Source organism: Corvus brachyrhynchos, unplaced genomic scaffold (genome assembly GCF_000691975.1).
Source record: "Corvus brachyrhynchos isolate BGI_N302 unplaced genomic scaffold, ASM69197v1 scaffold80, whole genome shotgun sequence".
NCBI classification, from domain to species: domain Eukaryota; kingdom Metazoa; phylum Chordata; class Aves; order Passeriformes; family Corvidae; genus Corvus; species Corvus brachyrhynchos.
This window is the reverse complement of record NW_008236769.1, coordinates 10,768,400-10,781,243: the sequence shown is the minus strand read 5'-3', so window position 1 is coordinate 10,781,243 and position 12,844 is coordinate 10,768,400. Positions and strand designations below refer to the sequence as shown.

Below are 12,844 nucleotides of genomic sequence, written 5' to 3'. Positions count from 1 at the left end.
CCGTGCCCGTCCTGCTGCCCCGGCAAAGCGCCCCGAGCCCTCCCGGCTGTCCCTGAGCCCATCCCGCCTGGGTGTCGCTGCTGCCGCCCCAAGTGCCGCCCTTCTGTGCGGCGTCCCAACAGTTCTGGAGCGAATGTGCAAGTAAAGAAGGGGGGGGAAGTGCCTAACTGCCAACAAAGCCTTTCCACCTTCTTAAATACAGCAAATAAATTAGTCTGAATGTAGACGCATGACTAGAAAACTTAGCTTTAGAAAACTTTGTCCTTACTCGCATGAGTCTTGTCAGACAAAACAGCAAGAGTCCTGTTTGTGTTCCTTACACTTCGTACACTGTCTTCATTGGAAGAAGACTTTTTATTAACAACGACTTTTTAGCCTGCTGTTACTAATTACAGTCGGTATTTTTTGAATGATCACACTAGGTGCCCCTAAAGGAAACATAATGATCTGTCTTGCCAATTGTGAAATGCTGATGAGATTTTCTTACTAAGACATTGTCCTGCCCAAGTTCTCAAACAACTGGTAGCTGTCTTCTACAGGTTGTGCTGTTACATTTCTTGTGTAACTTGTCTATTAACGTGTACCACATTTGAATAGTTAGTGGAATTCAAATGTTACAACTTCATTTGAGCTTTGTAGGGACTTGGCATCAGTTCTGCCTCAACAACTGGCATCCATGCTGAAAAGTCTTCTGCATTATTGTAAGACCTGTGTGAGGAATGAGGGAACCGTCTCTCTTTCTTCTATGCACTCCACTTTGCATACTTTATTCTCTTACAGTCCCAGTATTGAAAAACAAAATGAAGCCAGACAGAATGAAACCAGACAGTTCTCTGCTGTCTCTCTCCACATTAACATGGATCCTGTAGTGCCAAGTACCAGCTCATTTCCAGAGGCTTTTTGGAAGGTAGTGGTGGTCAGTCATGTACTCCTGAACTTCACTGGCTCCCTCGCTGCCCTCTGTAACTGCTAAGTTACAGTTTAACATAGACTATAGCAGGAGTGTGCCTCCTTTTTCAGTTCTTTTTGTTGCTATGAGATAACAAGAGCAGAAGCAGGAAACAAACCACCTCTCTCCCTTGAAAGTAAGCAAATACATGTTATTTTCTTTGGAGTAGAGGGTTTGAAAATGACATGAAAAGCTAGCATGGATATGTAAAGACATTGCATACAGAAATGCAGTGTTTGTGGGATACAGTACAATTCAACCATAACTAGTATTTTTGGTGGTTTAGACCCCACAAATAATTGATTCAAATGGTAGACCAGAATGTTTGCTGGCAGAAAACTTGAATGTTTTGCTCTGTTTTGCAGTTCTGTGTCAAAGCTGATGTGTATGGGCAAATTATGTTGTTTCCTATACTTGAACAACTCTTAATGTGTATATATTAGTGTTTTTGCCTGAAATGTTCTGTGAAATATTTTGTAGTTATAAAGCTACAAAGCTTTATATCAATATAAGTGAAATTATGTTTTTGTTTCACTGGATATGCTACACATTTGGTAATTTATTTCAGGAAAAGGATATTCAGACATGATTACGTTGGGACTGTGTAAGTTTGTGCCCCTTCTGTGTCATGTCTCTTTAGATCCAGGCTTCAAATCTGCAAGGAAATTAGAAGAAAAGTTAGCAATTAGATAACTTGATAATTTAGTTTTGGACTAGTCTGTTAACAGTTTGACAGTCAACTAATCTCTGCTTGTGAGAAACACTGTTTTCATATTTTTTCCATTTCCATGCCATTGTTGCAGTAAAACATAGTTGGATGCCGAGCGTTCTTGCAGAAGAGATACATTTGTCCTTTGTCTTGAAGTTTCCTAGATAAATTTAGTGAACTGTTGTTTGACATGGGTGTAATTAGCATAAAAATTGCACAGTAATGTTCAGGTACTGAGGGAGGGAAGAGGTGACTTTTTTAGTGAAGTAATACAGTTTTTCTTTGGTTGGTATTTTTTTGTTTGTTTTGGGTTTTTTAGTGTATAGACACATTAATTGCAAAAACCCTTTAATGTTGAATTATTTCCTAACTTTACACCTACAAATGTTTACAATATATTGTAACAGCTGAAAGCCTTCACACCTCTGGAAATCATTATTAGAGAAAAGTAACATGTTAGCGGCCTGTGGGTTTTTTTTATAATTGTCCGGGTTTTGAATGATGTTTCATTATCAGTGGTTATCATCTAAAATAAATGCTTGATGTGTAAGGGTCATAGGTTAGGAAGGCAAGTAGGTAAATTGACTTGTGAATAGAGCTAAAAAGAAACCTCTCTTAGCAAATGTGGAATTGTGAGGTAAGACAGCATTGGGATTTGCCTCTTCTATAGATTAGAGAGATAGCTGGAAAAAATCTGTTTTTCTTACCAGCCACTTCAATATTACAATATTGAATCTCAATTTTTTTAGTAACAACTGCTTTTTTATTATATTTTTAAAATGAGATTATTTATCATCTCCTACTCTCAATTGTTTCCTTTCCTCTTGCAAGCTAGTAGCACAGTTTTAGGTGCCAGATAGTACAAGGCTTTATAATATGACCAGGTTAACAGCAGCATTTTGGAGGGTACTGGGGGTCACATTAGGCTATTCTCCAGACAGCTGAGAACAGAAATATTTACTATAAGGCAAGTTAAAAGATGTATATATTCATGCTTATAGGTAGCAGGTTTTTATGTACTGTTGGGCATTTGTTGGTTCAAATTTTTTTTGTTAGAGAACTATATCTTGAAATATTTAAAGATTATTCTCAAAAAATACCAGACCTAATTAGAGATAGCTGAATGCACAGTGACCTCTTGGTTCCCAAGTTTAGCTCCATCAGGAAAGGGTCAAACTACGTTGAAGATATGAGACTGGATGCAAGTTGATGGGGGTTTTTTACAGCAATGTAAGAGTTAAGTGTGGTTAAATGTTTGCAAAGCACTTCCTATATTATGATTTCCATTCAAAGGTTAAGTGTGAAGTTTCATTACTTCTTAAAGCCAAGTTGTTTTTTTTTTTTTTTCCTCAAATTATAGGAAAACTATCGTTAATGAAGCTGGATAATTGCTATATTAAAACAATTTGCAAAAACCATATTACACTGAATAGTCACAGCTGCACCATGGAGACATAAAAACCTGATGTCCCTTTGTTCAAAAAAATTAAAAACTAAACCCCAAAAAGTAAAGCCAACTGGATGTCTTCTGGCATCTTGAAATCTGTCCTATTTTGGGTTTGGAAGGGTCCTGTGGGAATTACATCCTGCAGTTGTGTATTTAGCAGAATATTTGAGAAACAGCAGTAGTTTCTTAAATTTGGTAATCGAAGAGCTTGTATGTAGTTAAGATTATCATCCTAAATTGTATTTGAGTTTTGGTTTGGTTTTTAATTGGTAAAACTTTTGAAGTAATTGCCTTGTTTGTTCTAACCCAGGCAGAAATACTGTGAAAGTAGTGTGCTGTGGATTTAATCACATTCTGAGTGTGGTTTTTTTTGTTATTTCTGTAGCTGAGAGCAATGTCAGTAGGATTTCTTGGTCATTTTTCTTCCATGCGAGTAGTGGGTGGGACGCCACTAATTTAGCACTTTAGATATGATAAAGAAATGTGTTGTCTCTGTGTGTATGTATATTTATGTTTATGGGAATGTATTTATCTAAAATGTTGCCTGCATTTTCCCCATCTATGCAAGATACTTGGTTTCAAGTACCTTACACACTTCAAGTATGTTACAGTGTGACTGAATTAAAGATAAGCCTGTGGACTAACTCAGAGTAATTATTGTCAGATTAGTTCTCACTTGCTCAGATGGAGTTTATTGCAATTTTTTGTAGCTGCAGTCCCATGGTTATTTCTGTCAGTCATCCTCCAGACATACGGAAGGGAGGGTTCATATCGTGCAAGAAGGGGATAGTTGCAAAAGTTGAAAAAGTTGTAATTTCTTTTATTTGTGTGAGCCATTTTCATGCATTTTAACCTGCTTAGTGGGGGAAACCTCTTTAAAACAATGGAATTTGCCTGAGTATATTTAGAACAAGACATCCAGACTACAGTGCTGACACCAAAATGCAGTGAAATATTCTATTTCTTGCTGTTCATATAAAGCTGTTATATGTTAATTGTAAAGTCATGGCTAGATTAATACTGGCAGCATGTGTCTTTTTCACTCCTTTTTTTTTTTAAATTTTTAAGATAAACTAAACCACATGGATGTTGGAAGGATGGTCTGAAATGCATTTTTACAGTGTTTTCTATCTGACAAATTGTTTTGAGTAGATTAATTGATGGGTGTAACAGTTAATCTGATCTTGGATCCCTTTGGTCTGATACATGACTGAATGCCCATTTGTCATTGCATATGTAAGTGAAATGTATGTAAGGAAGTTGGAGATACTTATTTTAAGCTGCTTTTACAGTCAGTGGAGAGATACAGGCAACTGTAGGGGTAATTAATCTATTTTACATGATACATGTGGTACCTGTTTCTGTACACTGAGTGTAAAGGGGGTGAAGTGTAGCTGAGTAGATGGGCACAAGCTCTCATTTTTATTTTGCTGGGAAAGGATGGATGAGCTTAATTAAAGATTTTCTCTGTGCTGTGAAATGGAGTGGTGCATTTTACAATGGTGCAGTATGCCAAAAGGTAACTGAATAGTAGGTAATGTGGGGGAGTTGGGGAAAACATAACATGCTTAGTATAAAAAACACTGTACATCAAAAGACTTGGATTCTGTTCTTTGCCATTTTGTCACGTTGTTATTTTAGAGAGACACTTTATTTGCATTTGTAACTCCTTTCTTATCAGTAAAATTAAGACTGTGGTACCTGTTCTTTTCAAACTGTTTCCTGTGTTTCGTTAATTCTCTGGCAATAGCTTGTGGTAGAGTTCACCAGCAATTTTTCTGAACAGTAAAGGGAATACTGGGTACTAAAAAGACTGAAATACAATGAGAATTATAATGTCTTTTTTTTCTTTCTTTCTTTAGAGCTTCATCAGATGAAGGAGTGATACTCTTGAAACATGACAAAAAACTGGACTAAATAAAAATTTTCCTGTTTTAGGAAAAAAATCCAAAATGTATAGACCAGGAGAAACGGTCAAACGTCGACTCAACATGCACGCTCCTCCACGGATAAGAAGCGTGGAAGTTGCTCGAGGAAGAGCAGGTTATGGGTTTACCCTTTCTGGACAAGCTCCTTGTGTTCTCAGTTGTGTGATGAAAGGAAGCCCTGCAGATTACGTTGGACTTAAAGCAGGAGATCAGATATTTGCGGTTAATGAAATCAATGTGAAAAAAGCCTCCCATGAAGATGTAGTGAAACTTATAGGGAAATGTTCTGGAGTCCTGCACATGGTCATTGCTGAAGGGATGAGTCATATAGATTCATGTTCAAGTGATGAAGAGGTTGGTTTTTATGATGGGAAGGGGTGGCTGAAACCCAAACCTGACTCTAAAGCTCTGGGTATAAACAGAGCAGAGAAAGTTGTTGAAGAAATGCAGTCTGGTGGCATTTTCAACATGATCTTTGAGAATCCTGCTCTTTGTGCTGGTAACTCAGATAATTCTGCACCAAAACAAAGATCATTTTCAGTTTCTGCTGCTATTAAATCTGAAACTGGCAATGAAAGTGTAAGCAATCCAAACCTACTGTCAAAGGAAGAAATAGCCAAAGTTCTGAATGATGATTCAGTTTTTAGAATTGGACTGGAGAGTGCGGAAGACTTTGGATTAGATGCAAGCATTTTGAACGTTGCCATGATTGTGGGTTACTTAGGCTCCATTGAACTTCCTTCAACAACCTCGAATCTGGAAACTGAGAGTTTGCAGGCCATTCGTGGGTGCATGAGACGTCTGCGGGCAGAGCAAAAAATCCATTCCCTGGTGATGATGAAGATAATGCATGACTGTATTCAGCTCTGCAGTGACAAATCAGGTGTTGTGGCAGAATATCCTGCAGAGAAACTGGCATTCAGTGCTGTTTGCCCGGATGATAGAAGATTCTTTGGACTAGTTACAATGCAGACAAATGATGATGCAAGCTTGGCGCAGGAAGATGAAGGGGTCCTGAGGACATCTTGCCATGTTTTTATGGTGGATCCTGAATTATTTCATCATAAAGTTCACCAGGGTATAGCAAGGCGTTTTGGACTGGAATGTACAGCGGATCCAGATACAAATGGCTGTCTGGAGTTTCCAACATCATCTCTACCTGTCCTGCAGTTTATTTCTGTCCTGTACAGGGATATGGGGGAATTGATCGAGGGAATGCGTGTGAGGGCTTTCCTTGATGGTGATGCAGATGCTCATCAGAATAATAGTACAAGCAGTAACAGTGATAGCGGAATTGGAAATTTCAACCAAGAAGAAAAGAATAATAGAGTTCTGGTGGTTGATTTGGGGACCAATCCAAGTAAACATATTCCTAGCAGCATATGGGAAAATCCAGTAGGAAGGGGACAAAATCAGCCTGCTTCCCATTGGAATGGCTTCTGTCATGAGCAAGAGGGAAACATCCCTTTAGAAGTAATTCAGAATGATAAGTCCCAAAATGTAAGCAAACATTTGAGCCCTTCTGCTCGTATTGAAGTTCCATTGGTTTCCTCCCGAAATTCAGTACCCCCATCAAAGAAAAACGCTGCAGGCATGGGCAATCAGAGGTGGTTGCCTGTGCATGTGTTACAAGAGTGGCAGCATGGAAATGCCAGTGACCAGGAGTCGTACACTGACTCTACAGACGGCTGGTCAAGTGTTAACTGTGGGACCCTTCCCCCTCCAATGAGCAAGATTCCAGCTGACAGGTACAGAGTCGATGGCAGCTTTGGTCAGCCGCAACTAAAATCTCACAAAAGTGAATGGTCCAAGAAAATGTTCTGCATTCAGAACAAATTTGGCCCTCCGCACAGTATCAGGAAATCTAAAGAAGATAAAAAGGTAAGAATATGTTGGTATTGGTTCTTAACAGCATCAAAAAACCCCACACCCAAACCTATCTGCCTATGGTACTTTTACACAGTAATATTTGCATATTAAAATTTAAACATGTATTATATAATTACAGAATTTCAGATGAAGAAAATAATATGTTTCTCTCTTGTTTGCAGAGGCACTGCATATTCCTCTTTGAGTGCAGCTCTGGAATTGTACTTCTGGTGGAAGTATTGTCTGTTAGGCCTTTCTCACTTTTCTTCTTGTCTCTTCATTGTTTCCAAATGTTGCAGTGGCACTGAAATGAAAAGGAGGCATGACATTTTAGCAACTTCAGTTTCTTCTGACCTTCAGCTGCAAAAGAATGGAAACAGTCTGCATCTTTAGTCTGGTTCCTTTTTGTAGAAGGCTGGCTTGCAAATGTTATTTTAGTGATATCTATTTTTATAGAGACATGGTATAATAATTAGTCAAAAACCTGGATTATACACTTTTCACGGAATAAGACTGTTTTATTACAAAACTTCACTCCAGTGAACCTCTCAATACAAGGTGTGTTAAAAACTGACATCAAAACCTAGTTGTTAGTGGTAGGTCACAAATCTAACATTCTGCCAGTAAGCCTGTAATTCAAATTTTATTCCAAATTACTGTTCTATCTACTTGTTTTGTCTACTATTAGACAAAGTGAGGAGACTTAAAAAACAAAAAAAGGTGTGGGAGGAGTATTCAGCGTGATTACATACCCTTTGTGACACACACATTTTGCTGTTGAGGGAACTAATCTCAGGGGAGTCTGTTGTTGATAACTGGAATTCTAGTAAAGTGGAGCCATTGTTCTGATACTAAAAGAATCAGTAGCAGTTTTGTATCTGAAATGTTTGCTGACTCCAGGGAAAGACAGAATCTTATACTCCAAATTAGTCTTCAGGAAGCTTTGTCATTCCATGCTTATATTAGTGTTCACCTTACCAGTACTCTAGTGTATATATTAAATATACTAGTTTGTTTTTTTTTTATTTTCAACACAAAAAGAGTACAGAATACTGTTTGTGAAAATTTTGTGTATTGCTTATATGATTGTTTCAGATGTCCATCATGCTATCCAAATCTGTTTTGAAAAACTGTGGTTTTTTTCTCACCTGATTAAAAATATACAACCCCTGCTCAAGTGGACGACAGTAGAGGTTCATTAGTTGTTTCATACTGTTAGAAACTAAATCTTTGCAGTGCTGTGACAATCAGTCACAGACATTTTGGGGATTAGGCTGTGGAACTTCAGAACATTTTGGGTTTTGTGTGGAAAGAGAAATTATTTTTTATTGCTTTTCCTGCACTGTAAAGCAAACACCTTTTGCATACGTTCTACTGTATGCTTTTTGTGCTGAAAATAAAATAAACTAGTATGTATAATAGTTACACATTAGTGTATTGTTAAGGTGAACACTGCTACAGGCAGCAATGTTTTCCAGGCCTGCAATAAAATTAAATTTCAAATGTTCTTAAATACAAGGTGATTCACACTTTCAAAAACCAGACAGAAGTTAGCCAAACAGAAACACTAAATTTGTGAACATATCTCACCCAAACCACCTAAGAATTGATTCTATCTACTGCCCTGAAGTCTGTGTGCTTCATGATCTCTTTGTTGATGGACCAAGGAAAAGGCCTCTTTATATGCCGCACTTGGTGCAGGTACATGATGGATGTTGGTCCCAAGTGCTCATTAGAAGCTGAACCAACTGCATTGGATGCTGCTGAAATTCTTTAGGGGTCTCTGTAATAAGTTTGTGTCTGCAGTGTCATCCATGATAGTAATATGGATTAGATTTTTTTAAGAAACACTTATTTCATGGAAGTCAAGATTATAATAATTAAGTTCTCATAGAAAATTTTACACTTCAAGATGAAAGATGCTCCATGTGTGGGTAAAGAGTAATAATATTTCACCTACTATATCACTCACATCAGCATAAACCAACACTAAGTATCTCAGTCTTCCCTTTTAAGTCTATTTGATAATAAAATAGGCATTCTGTTCTTTGATTACTGACAAATTTGTTTGCAAGACACATTTAAAATGTTCCTACATGGCTTTAGCATTTAATCTCTTCATTGAGGCTACAGAACCTCTTTCGCATTTTAATTTCATTTTTCAGTATTATTGAAGGCTGTTGAAACTGATGAGAAAAGCTCATAAAGGTTATTTGGAGTAATTCACAGAGATGAAATTGTACAATATTCTCATCTTAAATCTGTAATGAAGATAGGGGATGTCATTACTGATGAACATAGCTCTATACTTCTTCAGGTGCTGCAGAAATAGGGAAGATTTGTATTTGCATTTTAGAGTAGGGAAGAGGTAAAACTGCCCATTACAAACCATTATTCAGGTGCGTTAGATCTGTGTTCTAGAAAATTACACATCCTCAGCTTCCTGTGACCTTTGTAAGTGGTAAGGACTTATTTTACCCAGCTTGCTCAGACCCATTCCAGTCATGGAATAAAGTGAATAAAGTTGCCACATGGGATTACATTCATATTTTTACAACTTGGTGGCTCAGTCTAAGTCTTCATTTGGCAGAACAGTCCTTAAATTGCTTTTAATTGAGGTAGGTTTTTGTCTTTTACATCAATACTGAAGATAAAACCTTCTATGAGTGGGAATGTAGAAGCCACTAGAGGGAGAAAAGATTATCAAAGCTAGAGGTTCTTGTGGTGGACTCTGTACTTCTATGTTAAACACTGTCTTCCTTGGAATTTTCGTTACACATGAGTTCCTGGATGCAATTCTGCTCTAGCAGAGCTGCTGTGCAGATAAACAGTGATGATCACAGCGTGTAATTCTAAAAAATATGCTGTACTGTACAATGCTAGTGGGGGGTAAGATGGGCATAAACTACTTCCAGATTTTATAGCTGCACTTACAAAACATTTGCAAATTGCACAGCACGCAAGAGCAGATGTGAGAAAGTGTTAGTGAACATAACTATTTAAAAGTGCACTTTCCGAACTAGCCTGGGAAGTGCTTCTTGTGAGTCTGGCATTTCAGACTTCAGGTCACAAGCAAGTTAACACATTTTTTGAGCTTTTTTTCCCTTTAGTGATGATGTTTTCAGCTCACAGACTAGAATTGTGATAATTGGCAAATTCACTTTTAAAATACTAATTTTCTTTATGATGCTGTAAGGCATTTTAAAATTCAGTGTAAGTGTAAATAGTTGAAAATAGTTAAAAATGCCTCATTTTGTTGTTAGTGGATAGCATGAGGTTTTTTGTTTTCTTTAAAATTTTGTAATCATTAATTATCCCCAAATTACTGAACACATACTTTGACAATTGCTGTATATATATGTTTTTTTTTAAACCTTTTAAAATGGTTTCTGTGCATGGTAAGAGGAGAACTAAATCAGGGGAATTTTTGTTCTAGTCTACCTCTTTTGGCTGAGACTTACTAGAAGATATCTCTGGCCCTGTGCACCCCTCAAATTATTTCCTGAACCTTACCTTTCTGGAGTTTCTTAAAAGTGTCACGTGAACAGATTTCTATTGAAGCACCTAATGAGCATTTTTTGGTGGTATCCATGTCTTCTGTAGGTCTTAGATGAAAACAAGTAGTGAGAGGCCTGATGATGTTGCTGAAATGTACTGAAAAGTCATGGAAGGCAAGGTACCTTTCAATTTGAGATCAACTAAGGAGGATTTCTGGTGACAAGAAGCTTCTAAATTGCTCTAAGATTGATGCTGGATGGAGGTGTGTGCTCTCCTGAGGTCTGTGAGACTAACATGAAGGGCCTGATTATGGTTTCTGTGGGAATGGAATAATTCCTGCTTTTTTGTTTATAATTCCAGTTGCGCTATCCTGCCTTTGCTGTTGCATTGCTCTTTCCACCTTCTTTAGCATCCCTCTAAGTTCCAGTCACTTATCTACTCACTCTTGTGCATGATTTTTGGGTGACGCAAATGAAAAGCATCATAAGCAATATGAAAACATCAGGGGATGTTAGAATTGGCAAGGGACTTAAGAAATTGCTGAACAGGGAAGCATTCCTTTCCCTCTAGACTAAATTAATATAATACATTTGATTTTGTTCAACCCTCACTCTCTGTTTTCAGGCTAGTGCCTGGCCAAAAATATGTCTACCCATTACTGTTTTAAATTAAGTTTAACTGGGAAAATACTCATTTTTCCACTGGAAAGCTTCATAACAGCCATTTTAGTCTTTGAGGACTAAACTTGAGGACAGAATCCTAGGCATTGACCTCTCGCCATCTCTTCTGAAAAAAAGAAAGTCTGTTTTAATACTGTGGGAGTGAGTATAACACTGAAGATCAAAAGAAGTTTAACAACCTGAGCCTGATATAACTAGCATTTGGGCACTGGGTTTATTCCAAGAGAATATGACAAAGCTATTAAAATGTAATTAAAGAGCTTTTTAAAATTTTGGGTATTGACTTTTAGAAATCCTTTCCTGTTTCACACTTGTTACGCTTCTATCTTGATCACATTATTGTTTGTGCTGATGAAACGTGTGAATTTGTAGTTGGATCCTGTTTGTAGATCTTAGAGGAAAACAAAACAGAAAATCTTATTGTATAAGACTCACTGGACAATAGTATTGCAAATATGTATGCATTTTTTAAACCATAAAATATATCAGCTGCTTGGTAACCTTCCTAATTTAAGCTCCTGAAAATATTGTAAAAATGTAGAAGAGAAGACAGGTAAGGAGTAAGTACTGTGGGGTTCATAGAAGAGAAGACAGATAAGGAGTAAGTACTGTGGGGTTCACTAAGGCATCTGTCCTTGCTAATCTATATCTTGGGTAACTATTATTGTTACTCTGTTTTGATCAGAGGTTTAACTGTAACTACTTCAGAGTTGTCTTTGTTTCCAAAGCAAGTATTACTGAAAAAGATATGCTGTTCAAGTTTAAAATGATGATTTTTTTTTTTGTGGTGAAAATCTGTAATTTGCTTCAGATCCAAGTATTGCAGTTTTTTAATGTTGGTAACTGGATGGTGAACTAACTGCAAAGCAGAGATTTTAGATGCAGAGACAATGTTGGCAAAGCTTTGTGGTTCTCATATTTGTTTTTTTGTTGTATAATTACATGTTTTTTTCCCTTTCTTTTAGAATTCTGTTTGCTCACTAGCTTGAATTGTTCCACCACAGCTGTTTTTGAAGCGGAATTAATGGCATCTGGATTGCTATTCTTACACAGTACAATTTAATGTTAACTTTTGGAATTATAGACTTTGATCTGATTTGAGATCTACCTATATACCTTAAAGAGAACTCAAGAAAAATCCCAAACACCAGGCTAGGTCTGAGAATGTGCTAGTGCGAATTAATCTGCAAAGAGGCATTTAGAAGAAATAGGTCCTCTGATTTTTGCTTTGAGAAAATGAAAAGCAATTAAATATTTAGTAATTTCATGCAGCCTTTTCATATGAATTGTAATCTTCTAAAATTATTTTTTAAATGGTTCTAGGATCTTTAAAGCATATAAAAAGGCCAAATAACGCTGGCTGTGTTTCTCTGAAAAATAAATCAGATAAAATCTGAACAGTAAATGTCTGTAGAGCGATGTCAACTTTTGTGAAGTGTCCTCATTTCAAATTTGTGTACTAGAAAGAAAATGGCATGGAAAAAATAATTAGGATAGAATGAATTGAAATAATGAAAAATGGCTTAGTTTTTATGTTATAAACATAAAAGCTTTGAGGTGGGAGGTTATAAAGTTATTGCCTGTACAAAAAAAAAAAGAAATCTGAATTTCTTGAAGTTGAGAAGACTTAGAGGAGAAAAGGAGTTGTAAAATACCAGTTCTTCACTGGAGAAGAAATAGATCCATATGGAATAAATATGGAATAAAGGTCTTTAATTAACAAAAAAATAAATATGGAATTGCTAAAACTTACCTGAACTTGTA

General features: G+C 36.8%; 1 protein-coding gene across 4 annotated transcripts in view; it reads left to right on the top strand.

Moving 5' to 3' along the window:
* The first annotated feature begins 4,966 nt into the window (after window positions 1-4,966).
* RGS12 (regulator of G-protein signaling 12) overlaps window positions 4,967-12,844 on the top strand; it is an 85,282-nt gene continuing 77,404 nt past the window's right edge. For 3 of the 4 annotated variants that reach the window (XM_017727706.1, XM_017727707.1, XM_017727705.1), the window contains exon 1: window positions 4,967-6,914. In XM_017727706.1, the coding sequence (XP_017583195.1) occupies window positions 5,058-6,914 (1,857 nt within the window). In that variant the 5' untranslated portion in view covers window positions 4,967-5,057. The remainder of the gene's footprint in view (window positions 6,915-12,844) is intronic. The other variant, XM_017727703.1, reaches the window with a different exon arrangement.